General features: G+C 36.6%; 1 protein-coding gene across 2 annotated transcripts in view; it reads right to left on the bottom strand.

The window, feature by feature from the left end:
- Window positions 1-18928: 18928 nt before the first annotated feature.
- LOC108232920 (retinal-specific phospholipid-transporting ATPase ABCA4-like) overlaps window positions 18929-23372 on the bottom strand; it is a 48195-nt gene continuing 43751 nt past the window's right edge. For both annotated transcript variants that reach the window (XM_025004805.2, XM_017411054.3), the window contains 6 exons: window positions 23061-23202; window positions 22704-22838; window positions 22304-22407; window positions 22037-22129; window positions 21141-21390; window positions 18929-19534 (listed from right to left, as the gene is read on the bottom strand). In XM_025004805.2, the coding sequence (XP_024860573.1) occupies window positions 19418-19534; window positions 21141-21390; window positions 22037-22129; window positions 22304-22407; window positions 22704-22838; window positions 23061-23202 (841 nt within the window). In that variant the 3' untranslated portion in view covers window positions 18929-19417. The remainder of the gene's footprint in view (window positions 19535-21140; window positions 21391-22036; window positions 22130-22303; window positions 22408-22703; window positions 22839-23060; window positions 23203-23372) is intronic.

Genomic DNA, 23372 nt, shown 5'->3' with positions numbered 1-23372 from the left:
TCTTGAACCCCATTGATTAGCATCTGTGTGCAAAAAATCAAAAGGTACAGATGAATAGAATGTTTTTTTCCTCCCAAGTTTGAAATGTAATATCAAGAACAACAGTAAATAAAACCTGTTGTGTAAATTAGAAAGCCAATAACAAACTCCAAAGTTTAAGCTTACAGTTTTCTCCTTTAATTAGTTGTCTGTTGATAACAAACTTTTTAAATAAAAAAAAAAAGAACTAGCTGTGATCAAAACTCAAAAAGGAAGTAAGAAGAAAAAAAATCATCCAGGATTTGAGAAATTCTAATTTGAGTCAAATCAAACAGGTCATTGCTTTGATGAGATAAAACCAAATTATCCTCTGCCTAATCAGGAAGTCGTTTCTCCAGCATAAACATAACTAATGTAAGATAATGAGACTGGCATGATGAGATCTGGATATTAATTTTCTGACTGTAAATAGCATTCTGTGCACAGTGGAATCCAAGAACAGAAGGTAATTGTTTGGCAATCTCCCTCATTATTGTAAGATTAATGAGGGAGATGTCTTGGTAGATTGTGCAACATTTGCTAGACATTTCATGTAAAACAAATCCATTTTTTTCCCCAAAGTCATAGAGAACATTTGATGAACTCTATAATTCAACTCAAAAACGTCACATTTTACCGCTCAGGTTTGTTCTGTGTGTGTGTGTTGTGACCTTGTGGACTTTTTTAGATATTATGTGCTGCAAAGGTAAATTTAAGACACAACACGCACACATGTATCAATGCACAAATCACTTTTTTTGGCCACACAGTGAGACAAAATGGACCTCCCACAGTTAAATATCCGACAAGTTCCATGTTGAAGCTCTTCTCTGTGTTTGATCAATGGAGGTTGGCCAGACTGGAAACATCTCAAAGGTCAGATGGGCAGACTCACCTTAGAAAGTACAAAAATATATAGATCCCTTAAGATATTGATGTCTTGGGTGCACCAGTGTTAAGCACCAAGAGGTGAATCAGTAGTAGTCTGAGGCAAGTCTGAATCAATAAAGTACAACTAAAATACATACAGTGTGAAATATTACACAGAGCTCAAAGAAACACAGATTAGACCAACTCACCTACTTTTATCATGGTCTACATTTATTTTGTTCTATTTTGAGTTTGATTAATTTAGTGAATAAAATTTATTGTGGCCCACTGCTGAAGGCAAAAGGGTGATAATAAGCCTCAGTAATAATAAGCCTTAGCAAAATATCTCATTAACCATCACCTTCATTTTACTGAACCTCTCAGAAAGTAATCATTGAATGGACATCTACAACTTGTTAACTGGTTCAAGATGGCTGCCTCATCTAAGCAACCTTAAACTCAATCAGTTTTACAGCTACTGGGGTAAAATTTGACGTGGTAGTAGCTGAGAGTCATCCACAAGTTATACTGCTAGCTGGTTGCGCAAAATGTGTTTTAATTCTTTGTCATTAACTACCGGAGTCAACTGTGTCTGCCTGTTAGCAAAATATCTCACTGCATAAATTTTAATGAAACTTCAGAAAGTAATCATTAGGTCTATTTCTACAACTGACCAAGTTTTGAAGTCAACTGAATTTAAGATGGTCACCAAAGCTAATTGACCTTAGGAAACACAAAATGGCCATAATTCAGTCAGTTTTACAGGGATTAAGCTAATTTTGATGAAGTAGTAGCTGAAAGTAATTCATCACACATTCTCTGACCTCTAAGATCTCCTCATAACATTATTTACAAGGTTTAAATCTGCTATAACTTCCTCTCTTTTATGATATGATGATTTTAGTCCATAACGCTGGATTTAAAAGCAGAATGCTATAAGCATTTCACGTTCACTTATGTTTTTTGTTTTTGCTTTTTGCTTCATCTGGAGCACATACTTCCCTCAGAAACAACCTCAGCTCATGTTTTTTTTATTGTTGACCCACAAACATATTTAATATTCACCGAACAGGTCGGTTCCAGTCTTGTGTAATGAGGTCCTGCTGAAAACAACCAACAGCTAGAATTCCTATAACAATGAACTCAGCGTGTCACAGCTCTGCCGAAGCAAACAACACAGTTGGCTGTCTTCATTTTAGTAAAGACAATCAAAAAATATTCTCAGCAAACACAGGTCATAAACTTAGCGAATGAAACAAACTTTTCATGATCACTAATGAAAAAAATAGTGATAGCTCAATTATATTAACAACCTGAAACATTTGAGTTGAAATTAACAAAGTAGAACTTTTAATAAATGGTGAATATCCATATATATATATAAAGTAATGCCTATGGCATGCTTTGGAGTTGGCTGTAATAACCTTCTGATCTGGCCGTCTGCCCGCAAAGCTGAAGAAGCCAAAGAAGCTGTGGAGGAGCTGAAAGCATCTGCTGCTCTGACTGAAGTCTCTGAACCCAATTTCAAAGGTGCTGGACTCCAGAATGTGTTTGGATAGCCATGTCTCAGTAAACACAATACTGAGTTTTCAATAATCCAGCTGTGTCTTTGTAAGTGCTGCATTCTCATCCATTTTATTTGCTCAGAGAGCTCATACTTCCTATGACAATCGAGAGAGAAAAAATTGGTTCAGACCTCCTCGTTTATGCTTTTCAGGTCAATCCTGCTCAAAATCAGCATCTTCTACTTCAGGAGTTTGGGGTCTTTTTTTTGCATTTTAGATGAATTTTGGACCGCTCAGTCAGCTGCTGCATGAAAACAACTGTATATACTGATGGTGATTTGGTTACTTGTCATAAAAATGTAAAAAAAAATGTTCAACTAGCAGTATTTAAGTGTCATATCATCCAGATCAGCATGTTAAAATCCTGTAGCATGGAAAAATTGCAACAAGTGGAATGTTTTAGGTGTAATTATGACTTTTTGAAAATCTAGATTTTTTTTAGTGTTATTATTTTTACTGTTATTATAACTGCCCAAACTTCAGCAAATATTTGACTTTTAAAGTAATGACTAGTTAGTTTGTTGTTTTCGTGCGCACAAACCATTTATTATTATTATTATTATTAGTCATTTTAAAGCTAATAGATGACCAAAACATATAGGAATGAGTTTGAGTTTCTTTTTTAATGTATCTTTCCTTTTTGTTAACAGAAATGTCATTATTAAAATGATTCATTTTTATATGCTGTTAGTGACTCATATGTTAAGCTCAAAAGAAACAAAAAAAACAAAAACACAATAAACGGTCCATATAAATTGTGCATAAAAGCCTTTTAGGATTATCCTTTAAGTCTACTTCCTTTTTAATTATGTTGCTAAGAAACAGCTTGGATTCTTTTCTTTTTTTAATTCCTGTGAGTTATTCATATTAAACAAAATCAGTGAACAATAACTAAATAAAAACCAATGCAGAACACAGAATGTAACGTTTTCTACGAAAGGCAAACAAGCTGTTCTTCAATTCACCATTTACTGTTACCTATAGGAGTGATAATTATTGTGGCTTATTTAATACTAATTTACAAATATCCAGTTTTGAGTCTTAATTATTCCAATAACAGCATAAATATCAAATGATAACCAGCTATAATAACTCTCTGCTCAGCTTCACAAACACAAAAAAGTCTGAATTTAATTTCATGTTTGTCTCTATTGGAAGTTTAAAGTTTCCTAAAGTTGAAAAACAAAGTAAACAATGTACTAAAAGTCACATTTTGTTTTTCCTTTTTTGTTACAGTGTTTACATTTTGCTGAATTTGTAAATCCTAGTATCATAAAAAAAGAAAAAAAAACATTTAAGCAGGTCTGTTAATCTCAGTTAAGTAGATACAGAAACCATAACTACTTTTTTTATTAAGCTCAGTCATTTGGTTTGGGCCTAAACTCAATTCCTTTGCATCAACAGAACCTAACTGAGGTATTTCAGGTGTTTGCTTCCTGAAAGTCTTTCAGCTAAGATATATTGCAGGACGTTCTGTTAATAGGGCACCCCGTATCATACAATAGTTAAATCTGGAACATTCGACCTAAAAGAACAGAAGAAAACAACAAACTGGAGGTGCAGGTTTCTAAGATTACCCCATAGATATCTTAAACACCTCAACTATTTGTTCCTAAATGTGATATTTTGCTTAAAATGTCAGATTTCATCCTTCTGCTGTAAAAATTGGACATTAAAATATAACAAAATAAAGTTTTATTGTTAAATAGCTCCCAGAGATGTAGATGTGTGTTACATACAACATTATATTGTGTTTGTCAATTATAAAGAATTAAAGAAAATTGGAGATTTGGTTTCAGAACAGTTTCAGAATTTTAGAAGAACATGGAGTTTAATGTTTCAAATAGTGTGCATAAACACACACATTGGTGTGCCACTCTGCAGCACTGCTCAGCAGGTGAAAGAAATCTGCAATCAGCAGCACCCTCAACTCAGGTAATATAAGGAATCCACCAACCATTTGGCTGGTTTTTTTTGCCACAGAGCTGAGGAAGGCAAACACAATCTCCAAAGCAACATTTCATGGGAGAAGGACATGGATTAAATAAGGACTACCGGTAAGCCATCCACTGGACTCAGTTGAAATGTAATTTGACTTTGGTTTTGCATTTGAGAAAATGAAATGCAGAATTTATTGAAGCAACCGTTTGCACTGCTAGTTTTACAGTTTGGCTCTATGAAATGCATGTTTAAGATATTTAATGGAAAAGAAACTTATGTCCTGTGAAAAAGAAAGAAAATTTTATTTTAAAATGTTTAGATTTGTTTGATTCAACCAAACATAGAATTCAATAATTTAATTCTTAAATCTATGGTTAAAATTGTGAAAGAAATGTATGTCTAAGGTTAAAAATGGACTTGGGAATTGAGATAAATGATTAACTTTAAATCAAATGTATAAAATGTATGTTTAAAAAATGTTGTATGCGTTTGTAGGTTTTTCACCTCTTCATTGATTCACACTCACTAGTGAAAGTAAAAAAGACTGAGTGAAATCCTGAAGTCTCTACAAGTCCTCCTTTTCAAGTGTGGGAGGCCATGAAACTAAAGCACACTTGACAAATAGTTTACACTTACCTGTATATTTCTGGCCTACTTTTTAATATACATGATGTAGGCCATGATATTTACACTATTTCTCACATCTCTGCACCTTGTCTACAGCTGCCTTCCCTTTATTTCCTCGGAGTACATCCTAAAATATGAGACTTCATTGAAGATGTCGCGCTGAGATTAATGTCAATGTCAAAGGTCAGTTGAGAAGGGAAAAATGCAGCGTGGGCAGAAAAATAGTATAAATCCTAAAATGTAGGGGGCAAAGAGGGGGTGTCACCACAGCTGTCTCAAGTCACTTCATTTCCCAAAATTTACATGAGTCACCTAAAGGTGTAGTCTCTTGAGTGATTTAAAAATGATGAATTTACATGTAAATAAATAAGTAAATGTAAAATAAGTGACAAATTAAATAGGCAACTTAATTCAGAGAACCTACTGAATGTAAAAGTGAGCAGTTGTCTGGGTAAACATTAGCTGATGTAAATTTGTACTTTTAACTAGGACATTTAATTTTAAAATGAGAGCTTATTCCTGCACACCAAAGTGTCGTGCCTCGGCTTTGAGATTAATAAGCGTCTGACCCTTAGTCCATGTTTGTTTGTTTTGAATCTGCCCTTCATGACAGTCTGCATTTTCTAGATTACACAATCCTCACTTTGAAAGAATAACAGACACATTTATTATCCTATAAAACTGTGTTTTGCCACAATTAGTCACTTTTATGGCTATTGTTCTTTTGAAGATTACTCACAAGAGACAACTAATTTTGTAAAAAATAAGTTATAAAAATAGAAAAAATAGCTTCTTGCGTTTTTGCAGTGTTTCTCCCTGATTCTTTCAATAGCAATTACTGACACAAAAAACTAAGATATTCTTTTTTAAATGCCTGCAAGAAGCCTGACTGTAACGTTTCCTCAAGGCTGTTTATAATAATCAAAACTACCTGATCATAAGTCACGGTTACTGCACACATGAAGACAAACAGCCATCTGAGACCAAGAGATTTCTTCTTTTTTTTTCACAATTTTCCTTCCCTATTGTTTATCTGCACAGAGATAAATGGAGACGGATGAATGCAGATAAACAGGTACTTCACGCTGCTGCTTCTCATCAGTCGTGTTCATTTGGAAAGTCACTTCTTTGTATTTGCGTATTTGGCTGCTCTCGTCTCTCATCTGTGGGCAGAGAGCTCAGCATTCGTCTCTGAATGAATGGTCTCAATAAAGCTGTCACAGCCCAGACTTGTTGACTCTGTATTGACTCAAGTTATAGGGATCCATCCTTTTTATTAGCTCCCGTTTGGCTTTGTTCTGCTCACACGTGATAAAAGCCAATAAAGCACAAAGTCACCTAAAATGATCGGAGCTCTTCTCAGTAGTAGCTTACATCTTATTTGAGAGAAAAAAATCCATCATCTTGCTCTGTTATTTTTCACGCATTTACTATACAAATGACCACAATGTATTTTATGTTATTAAGTCAGCTAAAAGTCAAAGGTAGACAATATTTTTGCTCGTGTCTGTGTGTGTGCTTGTTTGTTATAAAATTATTTTAGGAACTACTGGACAAACTTAAATGAAAATTGCAGAAATTTGTCCAAAAACTGATTAACTTTTGAATTCAACCTGGTGTGACACGGCTGCCAAAGCCAACAAACCTAAAAAAATATACAAAAATGGTTATAACTCAGCTGCTAACACACCAAATTTTAGGACAATATATGTAAAATTGATTGAGACTAATTCCCAACACACATTCTGAGCACTAACAGATTGTGTAATATCTTTTTTCTTTTTATTTTGCCTTTCACTGTTTGCTGTTAACTCACATTGTCTGCTACCAAAAGGTTTTATGAACAACTGAACAAATTGTAATAAAACTGTCAGATAAGTAGTCATTGGATAAACCTCTACAACTAAAATTTTGTACGTTTTCAAGGTTTGACCAAAATGGCTGTCACTGTCATTTCTCAACATAAGATGATCTTAGCCTGTAATTCTGGCATGAAAGGCGACAGGCAATATGCATTGAACTAGTTTGTGTTTTGAGCATACAGTTGGGTAGTCTGGACAGAGTTCTCCTAACTGCAGGAAATCCACAATAAATCTAAATGTAAATTCCACGACGTGTCAGCAGTCACATAAACTAATCTGTCAACTTCCAGTTTTTCAGGGGGAATTTTAATGGGGCTGATGAGTGATGGGAAGACGGTGGTTGATGGGACCTCAGAGGGCCATTCAGGATGTTAGCTTCTACATCTATCAGGACAGGTGCTCTGAGATCTGTGAGTGGCAGCCGAGCATGTCGGGGCATAGACGAACAGGGCCTCCTTTCAAATTGACTTTCTACCACTTGGGCCTCAGAGATTGATCTATGCCAAGGCCTGCCAAGACCTTGGTGTGGAGATTGTAAAAATTGATTGAATTTATTCTTTCAAGGGAAGAGCTCCAAGGGGCTGTAGAAGAAAGAGAGTGATTAAAAAAAAGAAAGAGATGGTACTTTTATTAAAATACTACCAATAAAAGTGTAGGTGGTATGCGCACACACACACACACACACACACACCCTGTTAGCCTATAGAACCAGATTTTCTCAGGGTCATACTATATTCAATTTATTTAGAAGTCAGCTGTCCTTAAAAATAAATTCAAATACCCTGGGTAAAGATAATACAACTTCTCCTGTTAGTGTGTTTTTGCACAGAATAAATTTATTAAATAGTGTCACCAACACCTTACAGACCCTGAGGTCATTTAAACCAAGAAGGCTGCTCTGTTTATTTTTTCTTTTGGAGAATTTAAAAAAACAGCTGATGCAAACTGGTCATGTCTTAAACACACACATTTACACATTTGTATTTATATCCTTATCAGAACATCGTATTAACTTCCAATAATTTTTGCAGCCTAACCCTGATTCTAACCATAAACCTAATCACCACCAGTGCATGTCTGACCTGAACTCAGTTCACACCAGATTAGGACTGGGCTTTAAGGACTACCAGTCCTAACAAGGTAGGTGATTATTTCAGAAAAGGTTTTAAAAAGGTGACAAAAAACAAGTAAACACACTGAGAAAATATTCTAGTCTAGACATTGTCTCTTTGCTTGGCTGCATCTTGCCAAAAGATTTCATTGACATCACAGGTTACATTCTTTTTTGCAAGACACCACAAGAAGAACTTCTACGTGGGATAAATCCACCCCTGCACAGATGCTGCATAAATATAGTGCTTTTACCCGATTAGTCCAGCCATCCAATTTCTTTAACCCCTTTTTCCTTTTTCCAGTGGTAGCTGGTGCCTATCTGCCTCATTAATGTGTTTTTAATTAAGTTCATACATGGCACACAATGGTGGATGTGTTTTACCAGTTGGTTCATAGGCGTGGTCATTTATTAAATCAGTGCTTTGAAATGGCAAAAACGAGACATTGTGATATATTTCTAAAGTAGATAAATGTGTTTAGTGTTGTGTAAACATGTGTGAGGCTGACATTGTGCTTGTAGTTGTGTAAGTCTGCGATGGTGTTTTATTACTTGAGTGTAAAGTTTTCGTGGAAGTATTTTAGTTTGTGAGAAACTGTAAAAAAAAAATGTTCCATCATGTTCTCTTTGGGGGAGTTTCTGCAATGATGGTCCTGTGTTGGTTTTCATTGAAAATATTAGCAATATTTGCATAAAAAGCTATCTATAAAGACATTATTATTGTCTATGCATGTTAGTAAAAGCAGTGTTTTATTGTTGTTGGTGACAAAGGTGAAGCCAAATAGAAAATCATGCTGCAAAAAAGGATTATTTATGTTATTACTACATCCATTCTTTACCTGCAGGGTTGTGAGGAGCATGGTGTTCTTCTCCAGCAGGCACTGGGAGGGGCGGGGTAGATCCTGAATAGGTCGCCCGTCCATCACAGGGCCACACAGAGACAAACGAGACAGACATTAATGCACAGTACTCACATTTAGTGACAATTTAGAGTTGTCATCTAAGCTAATATATATGCTTTAGGTCTGTGAGAAGAAAACCTATGCATCCACAAGAAGAATGTGCAAACTCAGCTTAAAAATGTTGCAGCCAGGTTTTAAAACATAACCACTGCCCCACCGTGCCTCCAGTTCGGCATCAGTGTGTCTGACAAATGTTTTCTGAGTTTGTTTGTTTAGTTTAAATTTCAAAAATGGTTCACGGGTTAAAAATGGCCCCTCCATATGGTTATTTCAAGCGCATCGCACGTGGAGGGTTCTTGGTAATGTCACACTACTGGCTGATAGTGACCTGCTCTGACTGGAGACAGTCAGCGTTATTGTTTTTGACATTAAGGGGCTAATGGCACCACTTTGGTTACACTCAGCTGCAGAGGCAGGTTAAGTGAGACGGATTTGCTGTCAGTCTTTTGCTGGATCTGAGCATCCTGAGCATCAACTGTTTCTGAAAGCATCACTCAGCTGCTTTTTGCTGGGTTTTTTTTAAGTACATTTGCCTCAAAGCAGCACAAACATATGGCAATTCTTGAATATTTGAATATTCTCAGCATCTGCTGTAAATCTTGACCAAATTTGACTTAATCTGATTCTTTTTTTTTCTTCATTTAGTGGTCTAGAATTGAATGGATGAAACATTTATGAGACATGCTTGTATTCCCTAGGCAAATGATTTAATTATGTTCCACAAATGAGGTGTGAAAGATCATTTAAAAGGCAAATGTCTTATCGGCTTTTTCAATTAGCTTCATAAGGTTTGGCTAATCTGTTTCACACTTTCCAAATTCTCTAATGGAGCTTAAATATTCTAAACATTTCTTATGTCAGATGACAAGACGATCTGCAATACTGATGTAATTACTGTCCAACAATTATAAAATTAGAATTAAACTGTAATTACTACACTACAAAGTGTAACATCCCTAATAGTCAGAGCTCCATGTCTCCAATAATTATTTCCCTGATAGATAAAAACACTTTAATGAGTCTCATCATTTAAATTAAATATAGCTTTTATTTAGTAAACAGAGCACTTTTTTCTTAACAAACTTGAGACAAGGAGGGATTTGGGGGTCTCACTATGTTGGTTACAATTGAAGCCATCAGATGTCTCTATATTTTATAATTTAGGCAGTCTATCTTTAATGTAACACTTAAAATTGGAGAATAACACTGATTCCATTAAGATTTAGTTGGTTGCACTAAATCAAAATGTGACTTCAGCCTTTTTCTGCATCTGATTTGTAGATTTTTTGATGTACTCATTCATGAGTTTAATTGTGCAAGCAGTTAAGTTGTTTATATTGGATTCTGATTTGTGGTTTCTGTGCATTTCAGAATTTTTCACATGTTTGTAGCAGTTTCTTTTGTCATCTTGCTTCCTTCGTTTCCCTCAGCTCCCCTTGTTGTGCAGCTCCACACATCTGTGATCCATCTTTAATCAGCTCACCTGCCTCTACTCAGTAATCACTCCTCCCAGCATATTTAGCCTCCTGTTACTCAAATCTGTTATCAGCCTTGTTGGCTCCAGGTTTCTTAATGTGTCTTTGTGTTTCTGGTCATTTATGCCTTGTGTTGCTCCTTTAGTTTAGTTTGCTATAGTGCCAGATCCTTTATTTTACTCTTAAGGTTTTAGATTTTCTCTACTTTAGTAATCAAAATGTTGCCTCAGTGTTCACGTTCTGGATCTTCTTAACACCTCATTGTGACAAAAGTATATACAGTACACATTTCTATGTAACTTAGTAGCTGCTTACTGAACTGACAAAAATGATATGCTTGTTTTTGTCTTGTCCTTATCATGAACTTGGAACTGTAGTATCCCTTTTAAAAAAAATAAGCAAATAGTTTATAAGCTGCTTTTTCTGAAACCCTGAGTTTAACTTTGGTTCATTTTGAATTACCATAATTGGCAAAGAGTGTCTGATACTTGACTAGACACAATGTATAAATCTTAAGCCAAACTGTTTCTTAACTGCTATATTTTTTCTTGTTTTTAAAATAATAAATTATTTATGAATGTGGCTTGAATAAATGAGTTATATAAATGTAGTCAATTAATCCTCAAAGCTCCATTTTTCTTTTCATTCTTTCTTCTTTCAAGTTTTAATTTTTTTTCTATTTCTCAGTGATGCTTCCCATGAGATTCTGGTTTCCTATACAACTGCAGTTAGTTTCTAATTTCTTAAGAACAACTTTAAACTGTCAAGACAACTTTGCACACCAACAGAACATTTTTTTTGTTTAAGGTTTTCAGAATCCTATGGATATAGCACAGAGAAACAGCACATTTTGTGTCCTGTTTTAGCCTTTTTTTCATCTGACCTGCAGGCGAGACAAAACAACTTCCCCATATTATAATATTTTTCATAATCAACCGGCTTCGAACAGCAGCTGAGCCATGTCGGTCCATCTTTCTCAATCATCCTTTTCCTCTGTAACCCTTAAAGTCGATGCCCCCACCTTCAGAGACGACAACAAAGCTCCAAACTCTCCCCAGTGAATAACAGCTCGGAGCTGAGGTGCTGCGGGGAAGCTAATAAATGTATTTGTCATATCTGTAATGGCTCAGTGTGTCACCGCAGCACCTTGGTTTGAGATTTATGGTAATTAGGACTGCTGAGAAGAAATTGTAGTCTGTCATAGGATTCTGAGTTTCTGCATGCTGAGCAGTGCTGATGAGACACCTCAGAAGAACATTAAACTAACGACACCTAAGAGTATCCTTAACACAGTAGGTGAAAGTGTTGACAGAGAGCCATGCTAAATGATGCCCCAAACATATAGAGTTTAGAATATGGCTTTCTCAACACCAAGAAGGCAAGACGCTAATGATCCTGACCTTGTTTTGGTCCCTGAGGGCCACAGACCATAACAACCAGACCAGCGGCCTGTTCTGAAATTATGTGATGTATTTGGTTCAAACTCCATCCATCCATCCACTTTTCCTTTTCAGGTCATAGGGAGCTGGTGCCTATCTCCAGCAGTCACTGTGCCAGAAGCCGGGGACACCCTGGACAGGTCCATCACAGGGCCACATGGAGACAAACGAGACAAGCAACCATTCATACTCTCACTGGTTCAAACGCTTGTGTTTTGTTTTCCATTGTCTGTTTTTTGGGTCTTGTAGATCTAATCTACTCGCAGAACTCCATCCTCTTTCTCTTGTCTCAGGTGGCTCAGTCGTTCAGACTATTTTTTTTATCTTCATTTCACACTCTAAATGCAAATAACTGAGTGCCTTGGGTTTTGGCAAAAGCAGAGCAGAGCTGAAGAAGACAGGTATATAAAAGAAGTATGTTAGGACTAATTAGGTTGTATGGATATTATTTACTGGTATTTTTGTAGTTGTTTTAAATTACCAGGAGACAAAGGGGAGTGTTGGACTTTCAACTTGTAATTTTTAGTTGCCTTTTTATTTGAATGTTTTTTTTTTTAGTTTAACAAGTTTTTGAGAGAACAAGCGAGAAAGTAGATATTTGTTTCAGATGTCTTTGGGGAGGCTCCTGCAGCTTTCATAATGCCATAAATTCACACGTACAGGCAAAAAAGGCTGCTCGATTCAGATGTACTTTAAAAGCACACTTGATCAGCGATTCCTTCTGTGAGCCCACACATCCCTTACTCTTCAAAAGGCCTCTCCTGAAGGTTCAGGGCCCAGAACAAAGTCAATAACAAACACAGAAATGTCTTGGCAGACCGAGTTTACTTTAACGCAAAATCTAAAGTATTTTTCAAAAACCAAATGCCCTCGTGGTTGATTTTGGGAGGAAACAGATTGGAAACAATTCCAGAATGATGTCAAACGTTTATCACAAGCTGGATCTTGGAGCATATCTTTGCTTGCAGTTTGATTCAGGCACAAATTGATTGATTACCAAGAAATGACTAATGAGTTCTGCTTTCTCAGGGAAAACAAAATGATTAGACCAATTTAGAAAACAGCTGAGCTTTTGTTTAGCACAGACTCCATCCATGGAAATGTCCATCTCTCATTTGTCACATGTTTGTTGATGTGCAATTTAAAGATTAGTTACTGTAAAGGTTTGCTTATCTCAGTCTGCAGATGAATGACAAAGGAGAAATTTCAGTAAATGGGTGGTACATTCATTTAAAATTAGTCAGTTCTGACATAAGTAAAGAAGGCTTGATGTGTTGAATATGTTATGAAGAAGGCAAGAAAGAAAGGATCGTTCCTGTTTGCATGAATGGCAAGTGCTTTAGTCATAAAAACATCAATTAGTGTTTCAATCAGTATAATTATTAATGATCTTGTCTTTTTTCAGTGGGGTCAAAGAATGTGGTCACCAGCCCACAATGCTCATATGGGAAAAGATTAAAGCATTTCTTCCCAGGTGTCTGAAAATAAAAGTGTGTAATTTGATTGATCTGATATAAAAATCACTCAATTGAAAATTACAGAGCAACATAAGGGGTCCAAGTGTATAAATACACTTTTTACAAGAATGAATGCACATTTTTTTTCATTCGGTTTTATTCAAATCTGTGTGTTTGTGTTTAACACACACCAAAAAGACAAAATAAGACCTGCTATAATGAGGGGATCCGTTGGTTCTGTGATGCTGCAACGTGATTTCTGGAATGTTTTACATTCTGTAGAAAATTAAGCTAAAATATTCTAAATTGTCTTTTTTTTTATCTCATTGTGGATTTCTTGCAAGCACAAACTTTAAAAGCATGAAAATACATGTAGCCCATTATAGCAATCCATTTTAGCAGGATTTCATTTGAGAGAGCTTGGACCGACATGTTAAGATGGCATTCTCAATCACCATCAACAAATATTGAATTAGGGATTGGGTTTTTGGGAAGTCTCTCCTGTGAATTTCTACAAACATGCACAGTATGTTGATGCTCTCAGCGCACAAGAGCCAAACAACTTTCCAGAACTTTACTCATTATTTTGTCCTATAAAATGTGTTGTCTGTATTTAATAACCATACTATCAGAAACATGGCTAATATGTGGTGAAAAAGCTGTTTTCTTTCTCGCTGCTTGATATGTTTGAGTTTGATTGATTGCTTTGTTAATACAGTCAGTTTTTTGGCAGGTGGTGGTTTTACTAATGCTTTAACATCACCATCAAGAGCACATGTGCAGATGACAGCCACCTTTTTTTATTTTTTGTTAAAGGACAAGGACAAATGGAGCACTTACCTCTTTTTCAAAAACTACATTGGAACTTAAAATATATATATTTGAATAAACTTCTGTAGACATTTATATAAATTTGTTTTGCTACAATGGTACATCTACTTGATTTAATTAATACTATGAGCCAGAAATGAATTATAAGTTAGGTAAAAGAATTGTTTTTTTATGTTGTTTAGTTGAGTTCAAAGATGAAAACCTTTGACTTGAATGGAGGTAATTTATCAGCGGGAGTGTGAAAACTGATATCTGAGACAAAGGAAACTCCTTGTTTAAAAAGTAATAGATGTGTAAATAATGAAAGTAGCTGATGTGATCTTTGCAGTGAACCTGGTTGAAGCTGCTGAAATGTCAATATTGACGTGAAGCATAAATGTAGCTGAAATGCCAGTTTAATTTTGAAGACTGTAAACTGAGTGAAAATGAAGGTTTTGCATCCTAGACTAAAAAGAAAATGAATTAATGACATATTTGGAAAACTAAAATTTCAAATGTAAACGTAAAATATCCAAGATTGAGAAATGTTTATGGTTAACATTTTGCCTTTTTTTTCCCCATCTTTCAACTGTCTCCTGTTAACTTTGTTCCAGGGAACCAAATTATTTTGCTGCTAAATGCTAAGAGAATAAACTACAGTTATTTATGAAGAGAGACACATGGATAGGCCATGATTGAATGTTTGTGTTGATTCAGAGAGACTTCCTGTTCACACCACTTTCACCATTCGTCTCTTTCTCTCGTTGTTAACTTTAGTTAAGAATAAGGGTACTTGGCAATAATATACAGTTTTCCTCATTTTAGCTTAACCCTCCCTTGGCCTTTGGGTCAAATTGACCTGAAGTTACAAGGGTTTTTTAACGCCGCTCTTCATCTCTCTCTCTTTTGACAGCTTCAGGAGGGTTAAAGATGGACCGAAACCCCTATTTAAAGTTGAGTTTTTTTTCTCCCCTTTGAACTTAAAAAAATGTTCCTTGACTGTGCCCTCAATTAAACTCGTGACCCCAAATATGCACGTCTCAGAATCGTAGGCTAATAAAGAGAAATGTTAGTACAAAACAGAGTCATAATTTGCCTCCAAGAAAACCACACAGCATTCCTTCAGTTGCACAAGCCGAACTAAGTTTCTGATGGAAAATTTATCCCCTCAAATAAAGGATAAGGGGTTTATTCCATGCATGAAATAGGAAGTCATCACGCTGCCAAACACTTCTGACTCATCAAAGCGTCAACTTTTCAGGAGCTAAAATGGCATCCTGTGGCGTGAGGCATCAAGATGCTGCCAGATCAATTCTTTTAGGCTGGGACTGCCTCCTTGGATCAGACTTGTTTTTCTTTTTCTGCACATCCCACAACTGCTTGATCAGGCTGAGATCTGGGGACTTCGGAGGCAAAGTCAGCACCTTGAATTCGTTTTACTGTTCCTCCAAATGTTCAGGTTTTGAAGTGAGGCAGTGTGTAGCATGCTGCTGAAGGACTCCACCATCATTAGGGGATTAGTATTGATGCTGTGCAGGATTGTTTTTGCTCTGCATGCTTGCCACATTGTCTTGCGCGGTCTATTAGTATATGTTGTAAATGACTCTAAGGTACTACTACACCAATATTTAGTTCAATTAGCTGTAGCAGCTTTAATAAAATTACGTTTTATGTTTTTGATCATCTTTTTTCTCGAATTTTATGTTTGTGTGGCTGCTTCTGTTTATTTTATCTCAGGTTTGGTCGTAACTCTTATTTTTTGTTCCGTATTATTGCCTCATCTTATTGTTTTTCCTGGTTTGTTTCAGTCAGACTTGCTTTCTGCTCCTTTTTCAACACTTGGTCCATATTTGCTAGTCACGTCACCTGCAAGGTGTCAGCCGTTATCTTCCCTCAGGATTAACGATTCCATGTGTTGTTGGACGCTCATTGTTGGGTTTTGTAATAAAATTCCTTCTCTTTGGATTTTTTTTTTTTTTTGTTCACCATTTTCTGCTTCAGAAAGGTTTTGCTTTGATTCGAAAAACCTTTATCTTCTTAGTCACTTTTCTTCTGACACCTCCATCATGTAACACAGGCCTTCTACAAGTTAAACGCAACATTAATTTCAAATGTGAAGTTTTTCAGACCACTAAATATTATGACAAAGTTGATCTGGAGCCACAGCAGATAGAAGACAACTGTTTCACGGGTTGAGTCTCCAGAAAATGGATGTGAAATTGCTGAAGTGAGCAGGTATCTCATTCCATCTCATTGGAGCCATTTTAAAACAGATGCCACACTTTCTATTCATTGTTTTAAGGACGTTTATGATGATTAACTCTTTATAGTTTGTTGATCTGAAACCAGACAGAAAATGGAAATTTATACCAGGTTTATGTCCTATGTCCACTACTACATTCAGAGGGGGTTGCAGCTGCACTTTATTTGCACTACATTACATCGGATGATTGCACTGGGACACAACTGTAGTTTGGGAATCCTGGTATTTTCACATTAATATCTGACATATCGTTCACATCCTTCTCTGAACTGCAGCATCACTGGAACTTCAACAAATTCAATGTCACCTTCAGGTGAGCCAGACAATGAAATTTCATCTGAAATGTTTCATTTGCTGATTTATGACATGCCAGGGGAAAAAAAACTGTTGTTTAAAGCTTGTTCAAAGTTATTTGGGACTATAATCTACATAATCTATCTTCATGTTACAACAGAAGATGGGTCATATTAAACCTTTTAGACTGTGTGTTCAAATTGTACATGTCAGTCATATTATAAATTAGGTCTTAATATTGTGGGCTGAAGCTGAAGTATACTGTTTAAATGTGTCATTATTTGTTCTTTGTGTTTTGCTGGAATTTTAGGCTCTATTCATCACACAAAACTACATTTAGCCAAAAATATTTAGCTATTTGTTTTATTCTGTGAAGTAAAAATGACAAACATATGAATGCATTTTTCTGTTTTAATTATGATCAGGAAGGATAAATTGTAGGTAAAATCCCACATTGTGTGAAACTGAATGACCTTTAATTTTTTAACATTGTCTGAATCTAAATGAATGTATGAAATTTAAAACAACTGGGGCTAATCAAAGTCGAGACAATACAACAAAATATAAAAAAACGAACAAAAGGATAATAACATGTGCATAGAAAAACAGAAAAAGTAGTTAAATCTCATGCTCTGTTTAAATCAAAATCTAAAGTAAAAAAATGGATCTTAGGAAGGATTTCACTGCCTCTATAATCAGTTGTGTGTGTTTTGAAAATAAGTTTTTCCATAAGTTTGGAGCAGACACTGCATAAACCAGTCATCTTCATGTTTTCCTTGTTCCTCTGCTCCAACACACCTGATTCATGGTTAAATCACCTCTTCATGTTCTGCAGAAGCCTGTTAATCACCCATTGATTCAGATCAGGTGTGTTGGAGCACAGGAACAATTAAAACATGCAGGATGGCGGCCCTCGAAGACCAGGTTTTGGACTCCCCTGCCCTACAGTTTTTGGTCCACATGTAAAAAGCGAGTCTGTGTTTCAGACAAGTTATCATTGACGCAGAAAGCAGGACAGTAGATAAAAAATGACTGTAGAAATCCTGTTTTGTCTGCACCACATTAACAACAGCAGTTATATCTTACAACCTAAGTTCACTAATTATTTTTGTGTCAGTTTTATTATTCAACCATGTATAAGAGTATAAAAGAGCATTTATACTGTGCTTAGAAAGGTTAAATGCTGTTTTGCTCTTTGTCTTACTTTTCCCGTTTTTATATTAATGTTAGGGGCCTGACTGGCTAAATTTTAAAAGTACAGAGTGAAGCAAGAACGTTGTTATATTCTCATATGTAGACTCTTTCAGTAGATGTTCTAGAGGGTTTAAAGTTTGTTTTTATATTAGTTCTGTAGATGAAAGTCCTTGTCACTAGTAAAAGTATATCCAGGGACCAATGCACTCAGCTTTCCTGGAGAAGAAAAACAACTCTAACCACAGCAGTTAGACAGTCAGACAGTGTGGTATCATGGTATCTCATTAAGTAAATATGCTTATGATAAAGAGAGAGGGCCTGATGTAGTGTTTGCACAGAACTAATCTGGCCATTTTTATGCTAAGAATGAGCAGGAGCCCTGAAATGTAGAAAATCAGCTTTTTTAGTTTCAACAAAACAGACAAATCTTTGTCTCAGTGGTCAGCACTGTGCAATTACGTTTCACAGCTTCTTGCGTCATGACTCGCTCGTTCCCCCACAGCTGCACCATTCATGCTCATCAGCCTCATTCAGATGTCCACATGGGCAGACAGCAGCACAAGATGCCCTCCAGAGAATTCATTAGCAGCCCTGGATTGTGCAGTGCCAACGTGGAGAGTCGGGCCCGTGGGCGGCCCTGGGCAATGACGCCACCACTCACAGCAAGAGAGGCGTAATTGGACTGTTGTCAGATAAGTCCAGGTTGTGACAAGCTACTCAGAGCGGTGTCATGGTGGCCCCGATGCAAAGCCATCTCTCAGCTGCTTTATTAATATGCACTCACTTGTCAGTAAGAAAATCCCCTCAGCCACTGAATAGATTTAAGAAATGCAAGACAGGACTGAAATACTGAATTAAACATACAGTACTACACATTTACATTACGGAATTAGGACTGCTGAATGATTGTGACTGGACTGCTCAGCATGTGAACAGCAACGCAGAAAAATGCCAGAAAATAAAGGGATTTCCTCTTCTTATGCAGATGAAAACAAATCGCTTTTTTGGATTCGCACTGGGAGAAAACAACATGCAATGTATGAAACGCAGCAAATAAATACTTTAATGTGCATCAAGTAAAGACTCAAAAGAACAGTAGCAATAGTAAACATAGTTAGCATTCAGCTTGACGTGTTTGGTTTAAACATAAAATCAAATTACATGTTAATTTAAACAAAAAATAATAATAGTCTCTAGGAGTTTAAATATTCATTGCTCATACAATATGTACATATTTATCCAACCCATCAGTCTATGCTGAAGTTCTCACTGTTTACATTTGTCTCTGCTGTTCACAGTGACACATAAGTAATGAGTCAGACATGTTTTGTGTTTATATCAAATTAAATAAATCCTCATCTGCAGCCAAAGGCTTTTGAGTTTGATTGAGGCTGTAAAAGCCGACTGCTCTACCCATCCTTTTTGGCAGGTAAATGGCCTTAACGATGTCAAAAATCAACTTGGTTTGCAATGTATGAAAAGTCTGTTGTCATCTTGATCTGGTTTCGTATGTTTGGACGGGGGACTTTTCATTTTTTTCTTCTTGCTGGTGAGATCTTGACATCTTTTCTTGATCGTGCTTTTCGTCTCTGTAACGTGCCATCTTCGTCCTCTTCTGTCTGTTGCTTGGCGAAGTTGACAAACACCTGAACAACAACAAAAAAAACTTCATTCAGGAAGTGATCACAGAATTTCCCAACACCTACAGTCTTTATGCATCTATTTTTCAGGGTTTGTACACTTTCCCCAGTGTAAAATTCAAGAACTTTTCAAGCAGTTTCAAGGTCAATTTCCAAACTTTTCCAGCAGCACACCTTGGAGATAAAACGTTTAAACTCAAGAAGACATTTTCAATTCACTATCATACAAAATTAGTCATTTATGTTATTTATAATGTATTGTGATAGTATTCTACATAGCAGGGACAAAGTAAACTAAAATATAACAGACTTTATACAGAAATCAAGCACTTTCCAAACTATAAAAACACCTTGTTAAAATTCAAGCATTTTCAAGGATCTCAAGCACCTGTACGAACCCTGATTTTTATACTGAATGGTATCAGCTAAAGTTAGGAGTCAAGCGTACAAATCGAGTTCTGAGCAGGTTTCCAGTTTCATTATCTCATTCTGTAACACTGTACATGGAAGCCAGAGGACATCACATGCAGATGATGAATCTTTTACAGAATAACTATAATAAGCCAAAAATACTCAAAATGATGCTTTGAAGTTTATGAACCTGTTAGGACATCATTAGTTCATTGTAAGTTTTACCTAAACCTTTAAAAGTAGAAAAGAAGTAAGTCAATCAAATAAAAGAACAACACTGTACTTTCCTGCTGATCTATATTTAAAATTGCACATCTTTGTGGTAAAAGTATTTAATCCATTACTTTTGGTATCAGTTAACAACAAAAACAAAGTATTTCCAAAAACTGCTACTCAGACAGATTTAACAACCTTAAGGAATGGTTCCTGGTTTTGTATTTATAACAACATCATCACTACTACTACTTTAACAGTTTCCTCTCACAGACCAAAAACATTAATGTTTGGTTATTTGGTAAATATTTAAAAATGTCCCTAGGTGTGAGTGAGAGTGTACACCGATCCTGGTCCTGGAGGGCCACTATCCTGCATGTTTTAGTTGTTTCTCTGCGCTTCAGCTGGTCTGTAAGTTCTGCAAAAGCATGTTAATCACTTATCAATTCAAATCAGGTGTGTCTAAGTAGAGAAAAAACTAAAACATGCAGGATAGTGGCCCTGGAAGACCGGGATTGGACACTACTGGTGTAAACGGTTGTTTGTCTTGTTTGGCTCTGTGACGTTGTGGTGGACCTGCAACCTGTCCATGATGGACCCCCGTGTCTCATACAATAAGCACCAGCTCCCCACAACCCAGAAAGTAAAAGTAGGTAAAGAATAATAAGAAAGATGGATGGATGGATGGATGGTCCCTTATATCATCTTTTAAACCTTGAGTAAAATATAGGATGTTTTTGTCAAAGTTATGCAAAAATTTAGAAAAGGTTTGCAAACGTCCAAGCACCATTTAATTTACTGAAAAATTAAACCTCACTGTGTTATATTTTAAAAGGACAGATTTTAGACATTTGTTTACTACCTACAGCTTAAAATAAACAAACAAAAAAATCAGGTGACTTAATTTTATATTACATTTTCAATGCTCCAATTCCAAATGACTGTGTTGCTCTAAAATAATGACATCATGTTTTGTTTTCATGCTCACCTGGTCCAGTGTTGTCTGGGAAACAGAGTAGTCTTCAACGTTGAGCCTGTCCTTATTGGCCACCACCAGCTGAAAGATCCTGGCAAGGGAGGATGAGGCGATTTCATACTGCAGTGTGTTGTAGTGTTTCTCCCGCTGAACACAGCCGGAAAAAGAGCTCTCCATAAAGCTCTCCACGGGCTCCAGCTCCGGGGACAAGCCTGCTTTAGCTGCCTTGATTTTCATGGTCACTACATAGCCGTCACCAAATCTGGATCGAAGAAATAAAACGTAAAAATATCGTTTCTAATGTGATAGTAATGTTTGTGGTTATTAAACCCAGTAACACCATATTTTAAACCCCCAAAACATTTACAAGAATAAATGAAAGGCATATCATTCCTCAAAGGAATGCATATCGCCCTCCGCCTTTCACGTTATCTTATGTTGACAAATGAGGAAGTTGTAGCCATTTTGATCAAACCTTGAACCTTATGCAATATGATGTGATGCCACACTTAGAGTATGTGTTGTAAATGACTGTCAGCTACTACCACATCAAATTTTAGCTCAGTATTATTGAACTGATATCTATAAACTATTTAAGGTCAGCTGACTGTTGCAGCCACCTTAAAACAGGTTGGCTCCAAACGTTAAACAGTTGTAGAGTCACATGCAATGTATTTTTCCTAAAGGTTTCAATAAAATTCATCCATTGGTTGATCAAATGTTTTGCTAACAGTCAGACATGGTTGACTGCAAATAGTTTATGGCAAAATTTCAAACAAAGATCTGGTGCAATCTGTTAGCACTTAAATTATGTGTTGGGGACCAGTCTCAGCTACTACCTCTCCAAATTTTAGGTCAATATCTGTAAAATTGAGTGAGTTAAAGGGATAAAAACTGCAAAGTCTTACTTGTATTTCAGATGCTGGATGGTCCCGAGACACTTGAAGGTCCCATTGACCATGATGGCCAGTCGAGTGCACAGAGCCTCACACTCCTCCATACTGGTGAAACAACAATAATTCATCTTTATTTTTAGTGCTCCCTTATCACGTCTGTGACCGATACATCATCATTTTACAGATTTTTGTGTTAAAATCAAGAAAATAACACTTTCATGTTTGATTAATGGCTGTTGGCAGAAGATGTAACCGTATGCATGTCGCTGTGATTCAGACCTGTGTGAAGTCAGCACCACTGCCCTGCCATCCTGAATGACACTCATGATGGCGTTCCACAGGAAGCGCCGAGAGTGGGGGTCCATCCCCGTCGTGGGCTCGTCCTAAAAATGCACATTCACAGAAACAATCAACAAATTTGACTTCCTGAGCACATAATGTCATACGAATAGAGACCAAGTCCTTATCTCCATCAGCACATGGCAAAAATCCCAGATTTCTGCCAATTTGAACTGAACTGCTCAGTTTCTTGCCAAAATATAAGACAATGGAGGCCAGGCCTGACTGCACCCATATGGCCTCCCATCTGGATCCATAGACCATTTCATTGATAAATCCTGGTACAAAACCTAAAACGCAAACAATGGGATCTGGAGCTTGTTTTCATTGGCTGACTCACCAGCAGCACCAGGGGTGGACATCCAATCATTGCAATGGCTGTGGATAGTTTGCGTTTGTTGCCTCCACTGTATGTTCCTGCACAGCAGCCTGCATATTCTGTCAGACCCAGCTTTTGGATGCCCCACTCTGCCACCTGCAGAAAGAAGAAGAGCTGTGTTTAGTGGCCACTTCAGTGCACTGATGACTGACACTTCATACTAAAAAAAAAGGAAAAAATGAGAAAAAAGCATTAACAACACAAAGAGCAGGATGCACCTAACAACATTAACAAAAGAGAACTGTCTCTGTCATTTGTGCAGCAGCGTATAACATCCTCAGGCAGTTCAATATGTAAAGCAGCTGGAGTCCTGCTCACTCTGGGGATCTCTGACTCGGGTACCCCTCTGAGGCGAGCGTAAAGGTAGAGATGCTCCCTGCCAGTAAGGAGCTCATCAATGGCATCAAACTGGGGGCAGTAGCCCATGTTCTGGTGCACGTCAAGAATCTCTGTCAAGATGCTGCAAAATAAGACAGAAAAAGCTTCTCAGTGCTGTAACACAAATAAAACAGCAGGAAAACGACATATCAGATTTATTTCAACAGGATTAGACCTAAATAATGCCTATTAAAAAATGCCAAGATAATCCTGCTTTAAAAACAAAAAGAAACAAAACATAAAAAGCAAAAA

The sequence above is a fragment of the Kryptolebias marmoratus genome, linkage group LG20, assembly GCF_001649575.2.
Source record: "Kryptolebias marmoratus isolate JLee-2015 linkage group LG20, ASM164957v2, whole genome shotgun sequence".
NCBI classification, from domain to species: domain Eukaryota; kingdom Metazoa; phylum Chordata; class Actinopteri; order Cyprinodontiformes; family Rivulidae; genus Kryptolebias; species Kryptolebias marmoratus.
Note: the sequence above shows the minus strand (reverse complement) of the source record. Positions and strands in the feature narration are given on the sequence as shown.